Raw genomic sequence first — 25,775 nt, forward strand, 5'->3', positions numbered from 1 at the left:
AAATATTATGTTATAGTTTATAAATCCCAATTATTCGTAATCATAACCTTAAGTTTGAATTACTTTTGGAATATTTCACAACTTAAATATGTTGTGTTTCACTTTTTACTTTGAAATAAGGATTTAGGTTCAAAAGAAACTTAAGATTAACAAGTTCAAATTATTCTTCAAACCACAAAAAAGTCAATTATAAAACATAATATAAAGTAAAAGATACATCAAGACTTTAGTTCGTTCAAGGGTTTTATATGTATAAAACAATACACAGTATCTTTCTTAATTCACGTCAACAATAGTACACTTAAATGAAGCCTGAAGAGAAAAAAATGTATTATGGTCAATCCATTTTTAATTTATATGTTTAATTTTTTATGATAAATTTTACTATTTTACTGTATCTAACAGAGGTTGGTAACTCTCCCCTCCAACAGTGAAGCAGAAACCACAAGTTGGGCTGCTCGTTAGCTGGTGGACTAGGATTAGGACATTTTCATTATATTTCTTGAGTTGTTATGTTATTATAGATAAATTTTCAATTGATACAGAATGGACGTAAAAAATGAAATATCAGAAAATGAACAATCACATGGTGATACACACGAAAAGGATTCCAAACCCAAAAGGTAAATAGTTAATGTACATATTCGGCAATGTTAGGCTAGGTTCGCTTTAGTTGAATGATATGCAATTTTGTTAAACTTGAATCGTAAGTCTTATCATATTATAGCAGTTATAGAAGATTCTCAAATATTCAAAAAATATGAATTAATTGATTTTTTGTCTTAGTAATAGGTTGTTTTATAATATAGTAAGGATGAACTGGAATTTATTATATATTCTGAATGGACACATGCTATCTTTGCTACCATAAAACTATCCATCAATAATCTGTAAATTATGTTATTTATCCTTTTGGATTAACCTACTTTTTACTTAAATCGTAAGTCTTCACCTTTGTTAAACAGGGTTTTTATACTGCCTACATGTTATAATAGTCCTGTAACCCGCTACAATATAAGTGGCAACCACAACAATATAATCTTCTATTGGTTAGAAATATCTATCGAATACAAAAACAATTCACCTATACATAATGAATAATACCAGCTGTTTCTAATTTGATAAATAACAATACAATGTATGAGATTAAAGGCCGACCCGGAAAATCACGAATTTGACATTAACATATTCTGCTCATCCTCCTGAACAAAAGTATAGGTTAGGGTACGATAAGCGGACCCGGTTTTTTATATCGAAATTGGCAAACGATATTACTCAATCATAACCATCGATATAATCAATCGATACTAATTAATTATTTTGAACAATTCACTTAAATGATCGATATCAACAGTTGTAATCACTTTCAAATAATACACGTAAGGTAATATTTCAATGTTACATAAGTAACATGTGATTATTAAAAATGGCAGTAAATTTTAGAAAACTACACAACATTGCTTTGAAAGATGGTAAGACATGTTTTTCGTGGCTTCAACATGTAGGACTCGTACCGAAAAACCCATTATGTTAAATTTGTGGGAAAGAAACAAATGAAACTGAGAGAGGAGCAAATATGATCGTCTTCAGTTTTCCTAATTTTGGTTATAATAATTTGTTTGATCACTGTTAATATTAAATTCACATTTTAATTTAAAACATTAAATTTTTGTTGTTGCGGACTACAGATACTTCTATATCGATTGATAGTCTACGATTTGAGATGCGAATATTAGGTATCGATGATTACATTCTTCGATATAAATAACCGGGTCCGCTTATCGTACCCTACGCAAAATATGTGAGGTTTTAGGGGGTGAAAATGAGAAATGGGTTTATGGTACCCATGGTTTTAGGGGGTATATTCATAAATAGTTAAGTTATTAACCCTCCGGCTGGCGCGCATTTGAGCCTTGACTGGCACCCTGTTTTGAAGCTTCGTGCAGAGTTTTAAATTTTTTATCCTGTACAATTAATTATTGGAGAAAACACAAATTTGTTATACATCAAATTACTCTGCAGAATATGTTGTACAATATAAACATAATTATAATTTGACTTACCTGAATAATGGTGGATGTTTGATGGTCAGAACTCAAAACTATTTTTTCAAAAAATACTTTTTTATATTAGGCCATTAAAAAAAACTCAAAATTAATTTTATTTAAAAATCTAAAATATGCATAATGTTCACTTACTTATGCAAAAAAAGAAAATACATAGTTATAAACACTTTTATTTACAAATAAAATTACAATTGAAAAAAACAAGACTATATACAAGCACTAACAGTTGCCGAGTCGCGTCACGCGGAGGTAGTCGGGAGCTTTTAGCGGCCAGTAAAATAACAAATATTCATATATATATATATATATATAAAAGTGAATACATTATTAGAAGGCTTGGAATCTTATGATTAAAGTGATATAACTTTTATGCGATTCGAGCGGTAATTATCGGAACTATGACGTAATTAGTAGACGATGTTTAATGAGTCGTATATTACGACTCTGCCAGTTCACGGCGGGAAAAAATGAGTCGTAATTTACGACGTTGCCAGCCGGAGGGTTAATATTTTTATGTTCTGTTTGTGTGCTGTGTGTCTCGATATCTTTGGTTATGTTATCTGCGGCTGCGGGACTGATATTGTATTTGTTATCTGAGCGCTCTGGGGCTGTGGTCCAGTGTTTCACAAGATATCGTGTACTGTAGTTCAGATCGAGTGAGTGCTTGTCAATCATGGAACGAATCGTAGTGATTTATGTATCAGAGTGTTTTGTCAGGCATGTTAGGAGTTTACGTTTCGACAGAAATGAGATTATTTCCTTTAAATTTAATTACAAGTATTCTGCATTACTGTCCACTTGTATATTAACATTAGGGTTTTTACATGATTTATTACGTTTTTTACACTTTATGTACATTTCTTTGCATTACTTTTCAATTTAAGTTATATAAATTTCTGATCAGCTTCTCTAGAATTTGATATTTTACTCATAGGTACTATCTTGATGGATGTTTTTTCTTTCGTTTACCTTTGCTGTCGCAGTCCACGCTTATGGCCGGAGGCACTCGTCGCAACCCGATAACAGCTTATTAATTTGTAGCCTGAAATTAAGAAAAACATTGTTTGTTTGGGTAAAAATTATTTGCTCATTTCAGTATTATTTTTTATTTACGTTTCCAAAGATGGCGGTGCATCCGATGACATCATCATGAGGTTGAATCAGGGTCACAAAAGGTCACATAACGCCCGACGTGGATGTACAACATGGAAATATTGTGTGTGAAAAGTAGTTTCATTTTTTAATGTTCTACAATTTTGTTATTTGTCATTTTTACTGTTCAGTAGGGCGATTTCAATAAGTTAATAACACGAAACTCGTATTTTGCTGCTCCGGCCGTTACTTTCACAATTACTCAATACAATTTCAAATTCATGCCTATATTGTGTAAAAAAGTAGGATATTTTTAACCCATTAACCACTTATCACTTTACCGTCTCGTGATGGCCCACGCAGTACCAAAACGCCGATCACGAGATGGTACTGTGATGACGACATACATTATTAAATATTGGTTTAAGCAATAGTATGGGCTCTAATGATAAAGTTTATGTATTAAAACAAAATAAAATAACATGTACTAAACATATAAATTTAATATGTATTAACCCCATAAAAATATGAGCGTGATTAGTGTTTTGGTACTGCGTGGGCCATCAAGAGATGGTACCGTAATGACGACATACGTTATTAAATATTTGTTTAAACATTAGTTTGGGCCCAAATAATGAAGATTATGTATTTAAACAAAAGAACATGTACTATACATACATATAAATGTGTATTAATTAACTCCCAGAAAAATGATTTTGTATCAAGTATAATACTACACCCTTGTGCTTTTTGCGTGTTTGCTTGGATTTGTGTAAGTAGAACACAAATGCCGCATTTTATAAAAATCTATGTAAAATTGAAAAAATTAAAATAAATCTATGAAAAAAAATTTCCCATTTAAAGAATTAAATTTCCCATAAAACTATACCAAATATCATGGATTATAACTGTGTTTTGTACTAAAAACAGTTTTTTACTATGAAAATGTACAAACGAAATTCTTAAAATTATTCTCGAAATGAAAAAAAATTTTATGTATGTCAGTGTTTAGAAATTAAAGTATATTATAACCTATTTTATTAGCTAAAAATCAAAAGCTCAATCAACCAAATAACAAATAAAATTAAATGTTTTGTGAGAGTTTTGCTAAACCCTTGCATTTTTTGCATATTTAATTGTATTTGTACAAGGAGGTTAGGCGCAAGAATATTGAGTGACTTATGGGTTAAACATTGAACATTAGATGATATGTTGTTCCTTTAAACCTAGTGTTCAGTTTGTAGTGAGGAAATAATAACTAGAATCAAATGTGGAAATCAAATAGTGTTTTTTTTTTGCATAAGAAAACTCAAATCAAACACAAGGTTTACAAAAATGCACTTGAGAAAACTTTTTACACTCTTAATTTGATTTAATGAATATATTAACTATAATGTACTGTTATACTGTCCATACTTACTTTAGTTGGTAGAATGTGGCTTATGGGTGACAGCCGCACTACTATTACTCCTAAGACATTTGACCATGTTACAGTAAGTACGGTAATACTGTTGTGTTATATACTCAAACATCGTAATTTGTTGATTTAATTTATAATATTAAAGTATCTTGCATGAGGTTTGGGGCAGAAAACAAGGGGAGGCTTTGATAGCGGCCTACACTCGTTCTTATTGTTATTATCGAACGATTCAATATATTATTATGAAACTTTGATAATGTATAATAATCATATGTACAAGTTGTTATACTATTAAAAACAAGAATAGTACATTTCAATTTTAATAACATAAATTTAACATTAACAGTGCAAAATAACAAAACCAACTATGGCCTACATATCTAAAAAAATGTTACAACACTTACAGCTTGCCCAGATAGCAGCTGAGCAAATGCTTTTGAAAAAAGAGGAAAGTGTTCTCCCCATGGGTAATCGGGAGCCAAACCCATATGTGTATATAGAATCATCTCACTTAATTTCCTCATATTGATCACCATTTATAAATTCTCCAACAGTTCATTACTTCTTGCTGTTTATTGCGTTCATTAAAAATTACTATAACTAAGTTGATATCATATGTGTAAAAATTGTAGTATTCATTCTGATAAAAACAATAAATCCATGTGATAAAAACATCTGAATATGAATAACGAGTACAGATCACTTATTAAACAAGAAATCAGTAACACTACATATTGAGATCTGAAATCTGATCTCTTCTTCAGGTAAAGAACTAACCTAATACATAATTACAAACTAGATTAAAATAAACAAATCTTACCAAAGCGTTGTGGCACGCCTATAAGTCAGGAATCACAACCTACATGTTGTTTTTCAACTTCACTAACTCTATAAACATGCACTTAGTAAAAAACTATACAAAACACTAATCATTAAAACTTAACTACGGAATACAGGTCACAATACGTCTTCATTCGTCTACTAACCACCTACGACTGACCAGAGGGACTAGCCAATGGTAATCGTCACGGCTGGCTAAAACAAGATGGCGGAAATAAAAAGGAAGGGGGACAGGAATGGGCCCTTTCGTTATTATTGGTTCATACAAGATGAACTTCTTAAAACCATATTGTGACTCCGCATTGGTTTATTACAAATATCTGATCCGTTTGATAATTTTGGTTTTCTCTTTAGTTCATTTTTTAGAATTGGCAACCAAAGCAGCCTAATCTCAACTGATGGTTGACTGATTGGTTTGTCTGCCAATTTAATGTATGTTGCCTCAATTAATTTCCTTTTGAAGAAATGTGGTTCCCGATGTATTATGTTGGCTTCATCCCAATTCATATGATGGTCTTCGGACCAACAGTGGTGTGCAATTTTTGACTTTTCTGTGAAACCCTTTCTCGTGTTTTCTTTGTGCTCTTTTATCCTTACGTTTAGTGGTCTATGTATTCCCTATTGCAACTACATTTTATACTGTAAACACAGTTTTTGGAATCCTGTGTGCCATTTTTTGGTTTTGTTTTTACGAGACTTTGTCTAAAAGTGTTGTGTGTTTTAAACGTGGCTCTAATGTTGTACTTTCTACCTACTCTTCTAATTTTCTCCGATAATCCCGGCACATAAGGGATTGACATAAACGCAAATTTATCACAATTCTGTTTTTCTGACTCAGGAATGATCCTTCTGGTTCGTTTGCACTTATTTATTACTAATTGAGGGTATCCATTGCTTCTGAGATCCGATTCAATTTTCATAAAATCTTCTTTTAGTCCATCTTTATCTGAGCACAAGCTCTTTGCTCTATCAAACAACGAGTAGGCTACTCCTTCTTTGACAGATTTTTGATGGTTGGATTGATAATTTAAATATTTTCCTGTGTGTCTTATCTTTCGAAAAACAGTTGTCTTAAGGACATCCCTATCTCATAAATACACACACATCCAAAAAGGGAAGCTTGTTTTGGACTTCCACTTCCATTGTGAGGCGGATGGAAGGAGAAATACTATTAATGTGATTCAAAAAATTATTTAATTCAATGTCTCCATGAGAAAAAATAACAAAGGTATCATCCACATACCTCCGCCAAATCTTCGGTTTGAACTGAGCTGAAGCCAAAGCTTTTCGCTCAAATTCCTCCATAAAAATATTGGCGAAAATAGGAGACAGTGGAGAACCCATTGCCATCCCCTCATCTTGACGGTAAATTTTACCCTCTAACTTAAAATAATTGCATTGAGTGCATAGTTCTAACAGTTCCATAATTACTGGCACGGGAAGTTTAGTTCTATCCTTTAATGTTTGGTCTTCTTTGAGACGTGATTTAATAATTCCGCGAGTTTCTGGAACTGGTACATTTGTAAATAAACTTTCGACACCAAAACTTACCAGTTTGTCAGTTTCAGTCAACTTTAGGGATTTTGACTTCTCTACAAAATCCCTGGAATTTTTGATGAAAGAGTCAGTTTTTCCTACCAATGGCGTAAAGATGTCCAAGAGGACTTTAGACAATTCCCTGCAAGGTGAATCACGAGAACTAATGATGGGCCGGAGAGGGATGGTAGGTTTGTGGATTTTGGGAAGACCATACATATGGGGGATTTTGGAGTGGTGAGGAGTTAATTTAGATCTAAATTTATCTGAAAAAAATTCCTTATGTTTTCTTAAGGTGTTTGCTACTTTGCGTTCAAATGAATCAGTCGGGTCTTTATTTAAAACTGTATATTTGCCAGTATTTAAAGTTTCCGCAATCTTTTCTTTATACGCTACTGAGTCAAGTACAACAGTAGCGTTGCCTTTATCGGCTGGTAAGATTTTGACCGTGTCGTCTTTCCCAAGGATCGACATGGCCTTTTTCTCCTCTATTGTCAAATTGGGTTTTGTGGGGGGAATTTTTCTGAGTAAAAGACTGGCCTCACAATGAAACCGGTCACCCTGTTCCTCAGATTAAGAAAATTGAATCGGATCTCCAAAGCAATGGATACCCTCAATTAGTAATAAATAAGTGCAAACGAACCAGAAGAATCATTCCTGAGTCAGAAGAACAGAATTGTGATAAATTTGCGTTTATGTCAATCCCTTATGTGCCGGGATTATCGGAGAAAATTAGAAGAGTAGGTAGAAAGTACAACATTAGAGCCGCGTTCAAAACACACAACAATTTTTAGACAAAGTCTCGTAAAAAAAAACCAAAAAATGGCACACAGGATTCCAAAAACTGTGTTTACAGTATAAAATGTAGTTGCAATAGGGAATACATAGGCGAGACAAAAAGACCACTAAACGTAAGGTTTAAAAGAGCACAAAGAAAACACGAGAAATGGTCTCACAGAAAAGTAAAAAATTGCACACCACTGTTGGTCCGAAGACCATCATATGAATTGGGATGAAGCCAACATAATACATCGGGAACCACATTTCTTCAAAAGGAAATTAATTGAGGCAACATACATTAAATTGGCAGACCAACCAATCAGTCAACTATCAGTCGAGATTAGGCCACTTTGGTTGCCAATTCTAAAAAATGAACTAAAGAGAAAACCAAAATTATCAAACGGATCAGATATTTGTAATAAACCAATGCGGAGTCACAATATGGTTTTAAGAAGTTCATCTCGTATGAACCAATAATAACGAAAGGGCCCATTCCTGTCCCCCTTTCTTTTTATTTCCGCCATCTTGTTTTAGCCAGCCGTGACGATTACCATTGGCTAGTCCCTCTGGTCAGTCATAGGTGGTTAGTAGACGAATGAAGACGTATTGTGACCTGTATTCCGTAGTTAAGTTTTAATGATTAGTGTTTTGTATAGTTTTTTACTAAGTGCATGTTTATAGAGTTAGTGAAGTTGAAAAAAACAACATGTAGGTTGTGATTCCTGACTTATAGGCGTGCCACAACGCTTTGGTAAGATTTGTTTACTTTAACCTAGTTTGTAATTATGTATTAGGTTAGTTCTTTACCTGAAGAAGAGATCAGATTGCAGATCTCGATACGTAGTGTTACTGATTTCTTGTTTCACTGAACGATGGCAAATGTCCGGAAAAATCCTGTTTCCTTCACAATCCTTCCATCGTCAAAAATAACCTTCAAACAAAGAATGTATAATGTATCCTTCTGATGTAGTCAGCTCGTAAAGTGTTATCCCATATTTTGTTGCTTTAATTTTTATATACTGCCGAAACGACAGTCTTCCTCTAAAGAGGACCATAGCTTCATCCAATGAAAGCGACTTACAAGGGCTGTAAACTCTAGCACAGTTTGCTAAGATATGGTTTACTACGTTTTCAATTTTATGCATTCTGTTGTTTGTGTTATCGGTGTCTGGATCATAAAACCGTAAGCATCTTAAAATGCACTCAAAACGGTTACGGGACATTGTCCACACAAAAGTAGGATGTTCGTATAGGCTATCTTTGGACCAATAGTGCTTTATTGACGGTAAGTTTACATTACCCATGAACATGCACAGACCCAAAAACTTTTGAAATGATTTATGCTCTCTTGTTTGTCCAAGTGACAATTTTTTCTAGGAGAACGTTGTCAAAAATAGCATCAAAAGCTTCCAACGGGTAGCTGTTGTTTGTAAGTGTATTTCTTCTTCACCTGTAAACTCGTGAACTATTGGAACATTGTTTGTGTTGGTCCAACAACCAACTGAACTAACGTAGGCATTGTGAACTTCATTTGTTACGAACTGCACGTTAGAGTCATCTGCCAAACTATTTTGAGACTGTTCAGTTTCATCAGTGACAATGTTGGAGTTATTTACAATTTCATTAGCCTCAATGTCAAACAATTCATTTTGTCCTACTACACTACTATCATCACTACTATTATAGCTCGGAACGTACTCACTCTGTCCATCTGATGAAAACAAAGAACTTGAGTCATATTCACAGTCACTATTACTCAGCTCACGATCTATTTCACTGTCAGTACACACAAGCTTACGTTTCTTATTTCGTTCTCTGCAATAGTTTCTAAACACTAACAAAACTTAACCTCAACCGTAGTTCAGAAGAAAAAAGCCCGTGGTGTGAGGTTTACAACAAGAACAGTGTAGGCTGCAATGAACAAGTTTACCAACTGTGCGGGACGTAATTTTTAAGATATCCAGAGACCAAGCGTCCCACATGTGAGCCAGACATCCCCATAGACCAATAAAAAAGTATCAAGCCTCTAAAATAGACCAGTGATTTTTCAAGGCAATAATAGTGGCATGCAAACAGCGGCGCAAATATGGGACGTCAGTCTATTTGAGGTACCCCGAGCGGCGCATATTTGTGACGCCGGTGCACAGGTAGAAACCGTGCGGCTCATATTTGAGCCGGCTGGTCTATGAGTATACGACTTTTCTTAACATGGTTGTAGCGAACGTGTTAAAATTGAAGTATTATTAAGATCCTTAAAAATATTATTAGACTAAGCAATATATTTAACCATCTATTAAGTTTGTAATATATATTTGCTGTAATTTTTTAATTATATTATGATATGTATAGTAGGTTTTACTATAGTAGGTTTATAAGTAACTATTTGTTGTTTATTAATACGTAATACCATGTATAATATAATTCGGGTAGACTTTAATAAGCGGCCTACACTTATTCGGTTGTTTCTATCGAATGGTTCGATTGTTTTTATCCGAAAGAATAATTCAATATTACAATTTATTTAACTTAGCACATGATTTCAATTTATTAGTTATAGTAATTTTAATGTAAACAATAAGTAGCTAGAAGTAACTAATATTTGAGACTTTGAAAAATGACAATTAATTAATGTGAGGAAAAATATGTGAGATATTTCTTACAAGTGACAAGATTTATTTAAGTGGCTTCAACATGTGAGTTCGGCTCCTGGTAACCCATGTGGAGAATTCTTTCTTCCATTTCACAAAAGCCATTACTCATTGATATCAAGCTGGGCAACTTATAAATATTGTAAGGTTTCTTTGATATCTAAGTCTAGGCCACAGTTGGCTTTTTTCTATTGTAGTGTTATTGTTTAATTTATATTTTTTAAATTTTAATGTACGAGATTCTTCTTGTTACAGTAATTTATTATGACTCTTATTATGTATGAATTTTACATATGGAAGTTAGATAATATATTAAATTGTTCGATAATAGTAATCGAATAACGAGTGTAGACCATTTTTTTAAAGTCTTCCCTATAATACCACAAAGAAACTTAAGTTTTGTTTTCACTTGCACTTTTTTGACACAACCTCTTTAGTGCATAATTGAAATGTATTCATCATAATTTGAAACATATTTATACAAAATTAGGAACATATTTTTAACACTTTCACTGCGGCCTCCTGATTTTGCTAACTTTCTTACACTGCCATCCGTTTTAATGATTTTTAAATAAATATAATTTTTAACCAATTAAAAGGAAACCATGGGACACATTGTTTTTAAAGCTAAGTTCTGTCACTTTCTACACAAATGCTCATGCATGAATATTTTCAAACAGAAAATCTTGTTTTAAAACTGAAACACTTTTTTTAGTAAAAAGGTTGACCAAAAAACATCACCGTATTAGTCTATAACATAAATATATTTCTCATTACTATTTGCTGTATTCGGCATTGTCATTACTGTCACTATAGCTACACTGATGGAAAGTGTCTCTTCTTACAGCCTTTTCTGATTTTTTAATTTACAAAGAGTATAATAACAGTTTTTGTTACTATTTAGCTTATATTTGTTATTTGAGTAAAAAAACAAAAAATTATGTCAACAAACTTACTTGCGTCTCTAAGAAGTCCATTGGTAGTACAATCAGAATTATTATCAGTGTCATCTTGGAGTAAATCATCACTTTCACTGTCATCTGAAAATATAAGTAACTCTTCTAGCATTTGATTTTATTCAATACTTTTACGATTTATTGTATTTGTTACTCATAACACAATTGTAAATTAAAGTAATAGCAAGCAAAACAATAACAATGCAGACGACAACTTAGCAGAACGATAACAAACGGCCAACACAATGCGACAAGTTCGTAACAAACCACTATTTTCTAATATTCCAGATTACAACATTTCATAGATCATAGAGTAAGAAATAAAAACGTGTAAATAGCGAATAACTATCAATGCTGACTCAGTCTAAATACGTTTAAACGCATTTTATTACTGTAAAAGTTGGTGCCATCAAAAGACATTGCCGGCAGTCTATAGAATTCCATGTGGGATGTCAAATGACGTTGTAAAAATTTCAATGCTATAGACAATAGTATTGTTTTTATTATGTTAACACACTAAAAGTAGCCTATAGGATATCTCAGTGGGACAACACATCGAGATTGAGAGAACAATATGAAACGAAAATATAAACTAAGTGAACAAAGCATTGTCTATTCGTGGAATATGATAGAGGATGAAAGGATATCCCCTCTTCCCTCCATGAATCACTTGCTTTACTTGTTTCAGTTTCATTTTAATTCATCCACATTTGCAGATTTGAATAGCTCAATGTATATTTTTTTATTTAAACATATACGACAAATAGCCTACCCTTGAATCACCTTTAGTGAAACCGGATTGTGTGAAGTATTGTAGTAGTATCTGCGTTATTTTGGATAAGAATTACATGTGAGGGATCAACCCATCAAAAATTGTGACCGCACAATTCCAGTACTAAAGGAGTTAGATTACTTTGAAAAATGTTATCCAACTGAATGTGTAGATTTTTGGCATGAAAAACCCAGCAAGGCTACGTCAACGAGTAAATCCCAGCGCACACGGAGCGTCTATTCTGCAACTATAGTTGGAATCCAGTTGCGTCTGCAATTAGTTTGTAACTAAAACAAAACTTCTGTCCGCACACGTCGAAAGGTTGGTTGTGTATCAGTTAGTTGCGTCTTTAGTGGTGGATTAATTTAACGGAGTTTGTTTTTAAGACCTTGGCTTGACCGTTTGCGCTTACCATGTCAGACTTAGACGAAGAAGACATTGTTAACTACTATCAATACCGAAGATGGTGAAGGGTACAGAGAGAGCATTGGGTTCACCCTTGTTTAACCGAAAATGTGAAATCTAGGCTATTTGTAGCAGCTAGAGAGCTGTGTAAGTCAGATAGGAAGTTGAAATAATTTTACCAAAAGATAAAAGACTTCTTTTTGGAACTTACAAGACTGGTTTGGAACGTAAAAGACTGGTTGGTCCTTCCTTGGAGAAGCTGGACACAACCATGAGGAAATTTGTTCCTCTGCTGGAGCTAGACGTGATGTGGATAAACTAAAATCCGGATATACCAGGAATATAGACAATGGATAATTTAGATTATAAATCCAATTTATATGTTGCAAATTTAATAGTAAAATAGAGTTAGTATAAGCTAATAGTATAAGACAACCATGACAGTCAACTCATTGATATTTTTAATTAACTAAACTACCAAATAACAAAAACTAAAATGTCGAACTACTTTTGCTGCAGAAAAATTTGTTTAGGAATGAGTTAGGCTACATCATTGCGATCAGAATTTCTTTCTCAACAAGATCATCTGCTTCAAACATCTGTTCGTTGATATATGTTTGAAGAAACACCTTCAACACCACCACTGTATGCTACATTAATTTCTGTAATGTTAGACGACTAGTTTCACTAGTCGCTAGTATTTTGTTGTTTCTCGTAATATTATTAGAGTTGTGTTAGTATCAAACGACATCAAACTATTCCTTGTGAAATTTGTCATCAAGTGGTATAGATATCTTCAAGGAATAAGTAAATTATAAGTGCTTATTTTGTGATCAAACTTTATAATTTCGAGAGGACTGTAGCCGCCATATTGATTCCCCGGCATTACTCATTAAGTATTCTAAACTCTTATTTGAGAATTCTAAGCTTGCATTTATAAACTATACAGTGAACAGTGGTTTTATTTGTGATTCTTTTATTGTACAATCATTTAGAGACATTCACAGATCTGTAGGCTGAATTGTGATTTAAAAATCATTATTCCTAGGCCTAGGCCTGGATTACAATATTACTGTTTATTTCATTTTTTTTTATTTATTGAACACTATGAGTGATCTAGTAAATAAGTCAGGTGAATTTAGACAATTATTATTGTTAGACAATGAGTTTTTATTATAATAAACTTACTTCATTTTAAGCATTGTCTCACAGTATATTGTGTGTTGTTTACAACTTTTATTTCTTGAAAAAACACTTCTTAGGATATAGAAGTGCATCTGGGCAGAGGAGTGTGTGATGCATTGCTGTAGCGATTGGCTGGGCAAATAATATGGCCTTGAGATGATTCACCCTCACCAACCACTGTTATGCTGTTTCGCACTTATCTCCCGTCCTACCACCATTCCAAAAATATAATATACAGAAACTGTTAATACATAATTCATTTACCTACACACCCATTCTAATAGGTTATTTTTATATGTGATTGGATTAACCGAAAAACACGTTGTATGAAATAGTTACTCCTCTTTATTCCGGTTAACTGGGGTTTTACTGTTTAACCCAGTCATAATTGTTGATTTCTAAACAAATTCCATTAACTAAACAAAAGTTACAGTGTACGTAGTGTAGGTAAAACTGTATGCCTGTTAAGTAATACCAGTCAAGTTCATTTCAAAATTTTATCTAAACAACATCAAATAAATCTGTTAAGCGCACACCAGGGTTCCGAATCAGTGTGGAAGACTCCATGTTTGGCCTATAGTGGACAACAATCCTGCACGGAAACTGACTCCCAAGAGACAGATGTTTACAATTTTCAATTTTGATATAGAGATCAATTTTCACAAAGTTTCACACCTAATTTTAATGCTCTAAGTTACTTATTAGAAAGTTATCTTACATACAAATGGACATAATACATAGAAAACTAAATCCTTTACCAATTCAACTTCTTAGTAGTTAATTCTAAATAAGTAAATTTTTAAAACCACAAATCTAGATTTTAAAACGTATAAATGTATTGTAACATTTCCTTGTGCGCCTTCTATACACAAGCAGACACAATCCGAGTTCACTTTCAACTGCTTAACAATGCAAATGAATAAAAACTGCATTTTCAGGTAACAAACGTCTATTGATTTTCAGGCAATAGAAGGTGTTTCCTGTTTCATGGGCACTATCCTAGGAATATGCAAGCACACAAATTGAAATGTTGTAGATGGAGCTTATATTGGTTACTGTTAACTTAATTACATTTAAACATAAAACCAATATTTAATACTTTTATTAAAAGATGATGAAGAAATTATTAATAAATCAGGTATATACCAAATTAAATATGATGACTTGAACAAAAAATACATTGGACAGACAAGAAGAAAAATTCATACACAATATAAAGAACATTGCTCCCACATTAAATTCAACAGAAAAGAAAAATCAGCCGTCGCACACCACTGTATCAATACTGGACACACTATATCACAGGAAAACCTAAAACTATTAAAACATGTTAACATCCAAGATCATGCTACAGGTCAGGGAAATCAGGGAAGTCAGGGGAAAAAAAAACAGGACTGGAAATCAGGGAAAAGTCAGGGAATCCGGTCTCAAGTCAGGGAAAAGTCAGGGAATTTCGACGTTGGTCAGGGAAAAATATAAAATCCCTTTACACAAATAAACTTACTGCCGCCGCGCCGAGTCCAAGCCTGCAGACGACGCGGCACATGAAGCAGGCAGCCGAGGTGGCTCGGCCGGCTATTAAACTGTCTTCACTTTATTTTTTGCTTTTTTATATTTGCCACCCTGTTAGCCTCAACACCGCTTTTTTCCACCCATTAATTGCCAAAAACCCTGGGGATTGCGTCGAAAAAAGTCAGGAAAAAATGAAAAATTTGGTCTGGAAATCAGGGAAAAGTCAGGGAATTTCATTATTGGACTCCTGTAGCAACCCTGAAGATATTTAAATGCATGGGAGTCATATTACATTAATCAAACAAACACAGAAGATTTATTAAATCAAGAAGATGGACTAATACAAAATGCAATATTACTTAAACGAAGATTACAAAAATAAAATTCAAAATTTATATAGTATAATACCAGTAATAATTTAATTGTATTTACACACTACGCCACACAGGACAAATTAATATTAAATCACATATGTTTAACTATTATTAAAAATCAAATTTACGTTTTTTATTTACTTTTGTGATGTGTCTGACGAAGATAGCCTTGCTATCGAAAGGCCTCACAAAAAAATAAAAGTATTAAATATTGGTTTTATGTTTTAATGTAATTAAGCACACAAGTGTTTACAAGTAAAGTAGTAAGTTGCATATTACAGCTCCAGTTCTGTAGTAGTTTTCCAATTCTGACCTAAGTTTAAAATTTCAGGTCACTTGGTCTAATTAAAGTCAACATTGTATTTAACATGTACAGCCAAGAAAGTGAGTTTATTAATATTAACTTTTGTACTACTAACATATGAGATACATGCTCCGGCCATCTCTTGCTTTTTTCATTAGCAATCCGTGTTAACTATACACAGAAAAAAAATTCTTTGGCGTTTAGATTGTTGTGAACATGGCATTGCAAGTAAAGATAAAATGTTTAAGCTTTGTATGAAATCAACCAATCCAACAGAGTAACTTCTTCACGCATGTTGATTATTTACTATAATATTTCATATGACTAACCAACATCATATATTCTGTTTACGAATTTGTTTCTTCGGTGTTTTCCTCATTGCCGGAGGACTGTACAGTGGCACGATGGTTATCTAAAAGAACTGTTACGTAACAAAAGTCACTTTTTGATGGCCAGAAATGTACACTCCTAATGGACCATTGTGTATAATTTTCAATACTGATCTGGAGGTAGAGTTTCTTCAAAAATGTTAACCCTCTAGATCTTCTTGTTTGGCAGTTATTGTGGCTACAGACAGACTTAAATCGGATTTTGTTCATCAGCTACATTTGGGAGAGGCTAAATGCTTAGCCAAAGGTGTATAATTTGCATTCAGGAAAATAGTAAATGATTGAAAGATATATAGAACTGTTTAAATGTAAAATATAATCTATAAAACAATTTAGAAATATATGATAATAGATTAGTTTGAATTTCACTATACAATTTTAAAATGTTATGCTACAAATGTTATTATTAAGTTTATGTTAAGTTAGTGCAATTATGAATAAGTTAATATTATACTGCTGTACCTATCTTTTAGATTGTCATGGTAATGGTACACTAGAACCCATCATATTCGACCCTGACAGGACCAGGACCTGAGGAACAAAAAATAAAACCCTTTTTCGACATATTTGATGAAAAACAGTTGTGCAGTAATATAACAGTGTGGACATTATTGTTGAAATAATTTTACCTAAAATTGAAATTATCTTTTTATTATATAAATTAACTAATTGACGAAAATCCAAAAAGTCAGGACATGCTTTTAAAAATTATCACCTGATATTGGACAACTGTATATATTCAGACTCTAGGTCAGATATCCCGAAGAATGGGTTATCCTAAGTGATTGGATATGATGGTATGGATATGGATTCTGCTGTATTATGTTTCATTATTGCTGGTGAATTCCTATTTGTGTCTTAAAAAAAAATATCAAAAAACATTATCTTTGATAAGTTATACATTTGCTTGTCAAAATTCTTATTTCAAACACCATTACAATTGTTTACATGCTGTCTGAAGAATGTTTACTAGATCTGATATTTGTGCAGTGTTCAATTAAGAGGGTTGATAAAAATTAATGTATTTAATTGTTGATTAATAAACATCTAAAAGGGAAATTGTCATTTTGTTTCAAACTTTGTTTTGAATTTTGTAATTGATGCGCTCAATGTTCTGTATTGATACGTTGCCAGAAATCTAATACTATCTATCAAACTTTGATGTTATGTGATTTCTTATTCAGGATTCAGTCAAGAAATGAGATATATTTTGCTGTTAAGTATTATTTTTGTAAAGTGCTCTTGAAGACTTGGTTTTTGTGTTGTCAATGGACATTGAGTTGTTAACTTTGTTTTGGATGTTTCATGTTGGTACAAACGTTTTAAATTAAGTATTCGTCAGTTCTAAGGTAATGATATTTTTTTCCAGTTCCAAAAAGCGAAACAGAAGAAAAAAGGCAAATGGTATTGAAACCGCAGAGTCGTTGGATTCGTCAATTAATGATGCTGAGCTTCAAGCAGGCTGCAACTTCTCCATTCAGGTTAGTATTAAATAGGTATTTTATTTTCTTATTAGAGAAGTCGAACTTTTTCAGCAAGGAATATGTATTGGAAATTATGGGCATCAAGTGGGTAATTTTTACATTTTTTACAATCCAATGTTAACTCGTTCAGAAATAGGATAAGTTAATAGTCCTTTGGTCAGAAGAAACTAATAGACTGACTTTTTAGGGAATTGGTACAATACAGGTATTAGTGTACTTGACATTGCTGTATCTATCTACTGTACCTAGCAAGTCAAATGATGCCTGCAGAACTAGACTTTTTAGACTTCTTTGTTAGTATATATTGAGTGGAAGTGATATGACTCATTTAAAAAAAGGGTCAATATATCAGTTATTTCAAATTGGTTGCTAGGATATTAAATAAAAAAAATAGGTTTCCTATTTGTAATAACTATATGTGGATTAGTTTCTGGCCCTTGCTTAGCAAAGTAAATCATCAATAAATACACACAATCCATTTTCAAAATTTCAAAATGACCGGTTTAAAGATTTAGTCTTTAAACTTTAAACACTTTATGCCAATGCTTAAAGAGTATTTGAGGAAGGATATTAATATTTTCATATAAAATAGTCTAGGCTATGTCCATCTGTTTGAATAAAATTGTATATTATTTATCTTACTATAAAGGATGTAGGAAAAAGAAAAGTGTATTTAATCCTATCAGTTATCTTTAATTTATCTTAATCGTAAATGGAAAATTTCCCACGTTTTACTAGTGACGTGGTGAAGATTGGAATAGTTATCATTATATAGATTGTATTAATGGTTTCTTATAAAATTGAGGTATTCTCATTTATTTAATATCCTCAGAAGTTCCTCGTTTGTACCTTGTTTCTCAATGAGTTATTTATTTCCTTGTAGTTCAGAGGGAGTATGTTGACACAGTGAACTAAAAATGTGTTTACATGTGCTAAAGGAAACTGCCCATTGTAATTAACTGCATGACAGAAGTTCCAGAGTTTATTTCACTGGAATGTGCTGACTGATGGATGTACTGACGCAGGACTTGTTTGTTTACATTTGCTGCAAATATTTGTTATGCTACACTTTATCTTTGATACATTTGTAATCTAGATAGTTACTATACCATATCATAGTATCTGAGAATATTTGTAAAATAATTATAGATATGCTTGTCTATATAATTTTCTTTCACATTCAGACTATTTCTTGTTTGTACTGAAGAAATCCAGTGTTCAGTTAGGTAACTTGGATTTAATACAAATCTGCCTTTTGCAACAACCCTTATAATAATATTTTCTGAGGATTTCTTTAATTGCCCTATAAACATAGGCCATTTTGTATTTTTACAACAAAACTTTATCTCTAGAACTAGTAAAGGCACAGATGCCAAATTTTTCACATATTTTATGATGAGAGAGAAAAATTTAAAAAGATAATTGAGTGATTTGCTTTAATAAAAAAATAGCGCCTGTTGAAAATTTGTCAAATAAAAAAAAACCCATATAGACCTGGTACAGAGATAGAATTTACCTTTCAGGATTAGTACATTCCATTATGAACCAGTAAAAAGTTACAAGATGGCGGCGATTCACATTTGTATAAAATTATCATCTCCACTTATCTATAACATAGGCCTTAATTGAATTTTTTTGTAATAAAGTGTAAACAGTTTTTATACCTGTAGGCCTATAGTTTTATTTTTTCTCAGTTTTATCCATATTTCAAATAAAAGTCTGTACCTTTCTTTGGCCGTTATACCCTAGCTATTACGAAATACTGCATTTTTCTAACTTTAAGGAGAGCAGTTTACAAATTCTATCATCACACACTTTATGTCACTACTTAAAATTTACTAGAAGAAGGGCATTGATATTTTCACACAAAATAGTGAATAATATCACTGTTTCTTCGTTATAAAGTATTTGGAAGAAATAAGGTTTAGATTGAGACTACAACTTTTAACAGATTGCTTCTAGCTGTAAGATAAATATCACGAATCTCACTACCAAACGGAGATAGAAAACCCAAACCCACATTTTAAACATTCCTGGTATTTTTATAACTTATATTTAAGCTTTCAATATTACTAATATTACTTTAAATTTCAATATGATGGAGTTGTTTAATATTTTAAGAATATTGTATTAACCTTTTCTAGATTGACTCTACCAACTTCTAACAAGCGCCAAAAAGTGTATTTTATAATTTTATTACATTGATACTTTTTTATCTGGTGATAGCTCAGGAATTATTATTACTTTTTGTGAAAAAGATGTCAATTAATAACTATTTCGTATATTAAACAAACCTCAGATTTCAGTACTTTAGTAACAGGATTTGGAAAAATAAAAAAAGCCATTTACACAAAGATTATATTAGTTTTACTTTTTATATGCAAATAGATATTCACGTTGTCAATCAATAAATTAATTAAAAGAGTCTTTATTCATCAGTATTACAAGATTACATTGAATGGTGTCCAGTCTTAAAATAACAATAAGCCTAAATTACAAAACTCAATTATAATCTTCAATTAATACATTATTTTTATGCCAATATTAAAACATAAAATTAATCAAAAATATTATATAAACAGTATATACATCTTTTGTATTCAAAGATCCGTGAATGAATAAAGCATTTACCTATTAAGTATTGTTTGAGTTTATTTTTGAATTTAGAGAAAGAAATTTTTAATTTAATATTTTTTGGCATTTCCTTATAAAACATATATTGATGGTAGGTACTGTTTAGTATTTGACCTCCCATTTTGGACTTAACTGATACTATAACTTCATAAATGTACAATCTGTAGACTGTAGAACTTTTAATTCTGAACACTTTTCTTTTAACTGATGTTTGACGTTTTAAATTCAGTATTATTCTTATCGCTTTTTTCTGCATTTTTAATATTGAGTCATGATTTATTGGAGGTTGTTGCACCATATAAGGAGATACCAAAATTAATTATAGAATAAATAGAAAAAATATAAATAATTTTACTAATATCACAAAGATGTCTTAATTTTCTTAAAGCAAATAAACCGGATGATGTTTTTCACAGCACCTTGCTTATATGGGGGTCCCAGTTCAAATTTTTGTCATCTAATAGACCTAAACAGTTGACCACTTCCACCTGGAAAATTTAAAACTCATCAGAAAGAGAAAATGGCTCATATGTATTAAAATTTTTCGAGTGAAATATCATATGTTAGTTTTGTCTAAACTTAAAAGTAGATTATTTTGGATAAAATATCGTGAGAGATGTATAGAATTATTATTTAGTCTAATTTCAATGTATTCCCAAGAAGGAGCATTTATATTTATACTTGTATCATCCGCTTAAAAGCAAATTTTACCAGAACAGCATAGTCAAGGAAAGTTGTTTGTATAGCAAATGAATAAAATTGGACCTAGAATCAAGCCTTGAGGTACCTCATATTTACTTGGTTGTATATGCCCACATCATATAAACAAATAAGTTTTGAATCAGACAAACTAACATAGGTTGGGGAGATGAGAGCTAGCTGGCCCGCCCAGTATTACTGCATAGTAATCTCACATGTGTCTGACACCTAGCAGATGTAATTACTTCTAAAAATTGCCAAGAGTTGACTGGGTAGTTCACTAACAAAAATAAATAGATCACAAAATATACATTCATGCTGCTTTAAAATAAGTATTAAAACATACAACTGTTACGTCACTACTCTTCAAAGGGTTAATATACCAAATACAGAGTTGTAACACTATTTAATGCTACCGTATATAAAAAGATATTGCTTATTGTTCTACAAATTAATCTTCAATATTATTAATGAATTTTCATTAATGTTTTTGATAATTTCTACAAATGAAACTTACCTTTATTCCATTAACTCATTTAGGTTTATGTTTATATCTTTTCCCTCAGATCTAATTAAAGAACATGCTTATTGGTTGTTTGCTGTAGGGCTATATGTTGTTTAATGAAAACTATGGCACTGAAACAGATTCAAGTTAATGGTGATCAAGAGACTGGATGATGAAACTAAATCTTTTTCAGGATATTCGTAAGGCCATGGAGATGTTGTCACTGCAGCAGAAGCCAGCAAAGACCACAGAAGAGGCTCTGCAGAAACAGTACCAATTCTGGAGCACTCAGCCAGTGCCAAAGATGGGTGAGTGCTTATACATTTCAGAATTCAAAACAATTGAATTCCCTCCCATATTGCAAGTTTGTTATTTTTCTTCTCTTAACTCATTTTTATTTCAGCTCCTCATTTCATCATTTGCATTAGTTTACTTGTAGTCTTCAAAAGGACTGTTCTAGTTATCATCTATGATTAATATTATTGAACTTTGTCAGTGTTTATTGCTTAATAGTCATCTGTATAAAATGCTTTTGGAAAGAAACGTAATAAGGTTTGTTTTACATACTTTTACACCAAGAATAGAAAAGTCAACTCTAATATATTGTTATTTTAAATGTTTTAACCTTTCCACTGTCAGACAAAATATTGGCTACAAGCGCCACAGTGTCACTGATACTGAAACTATTAGCCCATTTTAAGACTTTGCAATGTTTTATATAAAAATACATGACTGCTTTATATTTATTTAAAATATGTATTAATTATAATTATATCACAAAATGTTCTGTTTTTTAAAGTTAATGAAATTAAAACTTACATATTAATTTTGGCCATATTAAAAAGATGTAATACAAATTTCATATTTAGGACTTTAATCAACTTAAATGTTTTAAATCTATTCATTGAATAAATTTACAGATCTAGATATATAGAAAATATTAAATAATATTAAACAACACAAAAACATAACATATTTAAAATTAAATTCTGTTTATGAAATAATAAATGTAACAATTTCATACATATTATGCTGTTATTAAAGTTTATTAGTACGGTTGAGTTTATATAACTTTAATCTGACTCATCTGGCAGTGTGTGACAGGAAAGTTTTTTTTAGTTTATTTGTTTTTATAAATAATGTTTTAACTTGTAGAAATATCATTTTAGTTTGCCTTTTATTTTGAATAGATAAAGAAAAATAGTGGTTAAAAATGTATTAATCCTTTTATCACCTAGTTAGTATTAGTGGAATATGTAAAAAAACACCTTTTTGGTTAAATTTAAGCTTTTACTTAAAATATTACAACTTTTACATTTTTAAGCAATTAAGTTGACTTATTTTTTGTTTTCTTTCAATAAATTGTACTCTTCTTAAAGAAAAAAATACTTAAAAGTTTGTTGCAAACTTGCTTTTACTTTCAAAACAATCTCAAAAATCTTTGATTTTGAACCTTTTCATTTTTCCCCTTGTAAATGGTCATTGAAAACATATGTCTGTTGCCCATGTCAATCTATATTTATTTTGAAAAAAGTGCTTGAGGATTATACAGAGGCAACTCTGTCACTATCTACTACTAATTTTTACGTGATATAAATCGGTTTCAATTAGGTTATCAAAAATATGTTACTAGTAGTACCAAACTTAAAACTGTACAAGCACTCCGTGATCTCAGCTTGGTACCAGAGTACCATAAAACCAGAGAAAATTTGTTTTCTCAGTCCAGAAAAAACTTTTGATCTTGCCTTTCTTATAAGTAAAAATACCATATTATTCAGTTTTATACAAAAATCCAGATTTTTCACTTTTGGAAAGTGTCTAGTGGTTTCTGATGACTTAAAAATAAAATAAACCACTAATATTGTTGAATTTTATATTTTTTGGAACTCAATAAAATATTATTTTATTGTTTGATTTTATATAAAGATGAAGTATATTTATCAAAGAACATCTACTGTATAAGTTTCAGTAGTATGAGTTGTTTTCTAAAAAATATTAACTATATTAGTATTTCATAGTAAAATAAATTGTATAGGCCTAATGTATGTTGACAGCAGACATAGTTAAAAAAAACTCAACATATTAACTAGCTTAACATATATTTTGTTCACTAAAGCTAGTTGGGGGATCTTCCTATTAGGACTTTTGAAATTACTTAATAACTCCCTACATTTTTCCTATGAAATCAAAACAATGTAATTGCCAATTATTAACAATAAAACAGCTCAATATAAAGTAAATGATAACAGGCCATATTATGAAAACAAACACAGATCATCTCATTAGTAGTCTGAAATACTGTTTTGTTGACATTTATTCATGTCACAGAATGCCGAAATAAGAATGCTAAAATCTACTAGCAATACATGATTCGATTGTGATGTTATTGATCATCTCATTAGTAGTCTGAAATACTGTTTTGTTGACATTTATTCATGTCACAGAACGCCAAAATAAGAATGCTAAAATCTACTAGCAATACATGATTCGATTGTGATGTTATTGATCATCTCATTAGTAGTCTGAAATACTGTTTTGTTGACATTTATTCATGTCACAGAACGCCAAAATAAGAATGCTAAAATCTACTAGCAATACATGATTCGATTGTGATGTTATTGATCATCGTGACATTAAATGACATTTAGGCATTTGGTATAACTCATTATATGGCTGGTAAACATAATAAAAGGAGACATGACTGAGATTAATGCCCAAAATCCTTCCTCGTTAATTTCGAAAGGAAGCGGCCCCCACCTCCAACTTTTCCTATCCAGAATATCCATTCTGGAAGTAGTGCAAAAGTCTGTTTTAGGATTAAATACAATTTCTGAGCTTTTTATTTTAAGAAAAAAAAACTGTTTTGATTGTTAAAATGTTTAGTACATTTTCTTTTTTCTTGCTAAAGATTCTGGTTTGAATTCCTAAGTAGCCCATACTAGAGCGTGTAAAATAATATGGAATTTTATTAAAAAGTTTTAACATAAATTTGGAAATAAAGTAAACCAATTAATTTCTAGGTAATTAATTGTTACAGATGCCAGATTGTTAACACGTTAAAGTTTAGTGATAAACATATAACAATGAAAAAGTCCTGTGGCCCCTCAAAATTATCCATTGTCAAAAACATACTACTTCCTAGTATTATATAAATTAAAACCCATAATAGCCTATTGGTACATACAGTATTTATTCCCTAGTGTGGTACTCTCACTTCATTACATGAGCTGATAAGGATTAATAAATGAGCATGTATATCAATTGTTTAAACAGAGTTTAGTGGTGTTGACATATAACCTGTTATTTCCCTGAGCTTACATAAGCTAAGTTAGCATACCCCAAGAATAGAAATTTTTCAGTTTGGGAGCCAGAGTGTTAGATAATAAGATAATATAATAATATAACATAGCAAAACATTACATAACAAACTGAGATAAATATATATGTGATTATCATATCAAGTTATTTAGCCAATAATACTTAATACTACATGCAAATGTCAACTTTAATATAATGAGTGTATGTAATAGAATGGAATTTTTATAGTTTTTTGGAATAATATTATGGTTTAATTACTGTAACACATTTTAACATTTTACCCACTAGGCACTCTTAATATTGGCTAGATATTAAAAAGTGGCTACACTTATTCAGCACTTTAAAGGCTTTTAGAAGTTCTTATGATATAATCTTTCTTCAATCATATCTCTAGGCTATACACCATATTATGCAAGACTTCAACGCCTTATCAGGCATGATGCTTTACTAGTTTTGAATATTCTACTTCATATGAATTTAGAACTAATTTGATTGGTGCTTGTAAAATTGACACCTCTTTTTACATATGCGTAATATAAGCGACATACAGTCTTGCCATACAGATATCATGGATTGGGTCTTTAATCGGATCAGATGAACTAACGATTGCCATTAAGAAGCGGTGCTTTTAGAAGTCTTGTATTGATAATGTAGTTGAAGAAAATTGTTTTAGTATGAATTGTAGTGTACTGATTCAATATGTGTTGTATATTGAAAGTTGTGTTCGAGGAAATGAAGATTATGTGATCATATAGGTGAACACTTTTAGTCGCACACTAAATATTTTCCTTGAAATTTGTCCAGCTGGCACATATTTGTGCCCCATGGTTTCTCACCATGGACCAGCGGCACAAAA

The 25,775-nt window shown here is 31.5% G+C and overlaps 1 protein-coding gene across 1 annotated transcript in view; it reads left to right on the top strand.

The window, feature by feature from the left end:
- The first annotated feature begins 427 nt into the window (after positions 1–427).
- Positions 428–25,775, top strand: part of LOC124362009 (glycylpeptide N-tetradecanoyltransferase 2-like) — a 56,058-nt gene continuing 30,710 nt past the window's right edge. The window contains exons 1-3 of the mRNA XM_046816147.1: positions 428–623; positions 17,649–17,760; positions 21,795–21,909. Coding sequence (XP_046672103.1) covers positions 547–623; positions 17,649–17,760; positions 21,795–21,909 — 304 coding nt within the window. The 5' untranslated portion in view covers positions 428–546. The remainder of the gene's footprint in view (positions 624–17,648; positions 17,761–21,794; positions 21,910–25,775) is intronic.

This window comes from Homalodisca vitripennis, chromosome 5, assembly GCF_021130785.1.
Source record: "Homalodisca vitripennis isolate AUS2020 chromosome 5, UT_GWSS_2.1, whole genome shotgun sequence".
Taxonomy (NCBI): domain Eukaryota; kingdom Metazoa; phylum Arthropoda; class Insecta; order Hemiptera; family Cicadellidae; genus Homalodisca; species Homalodisca vitripennis.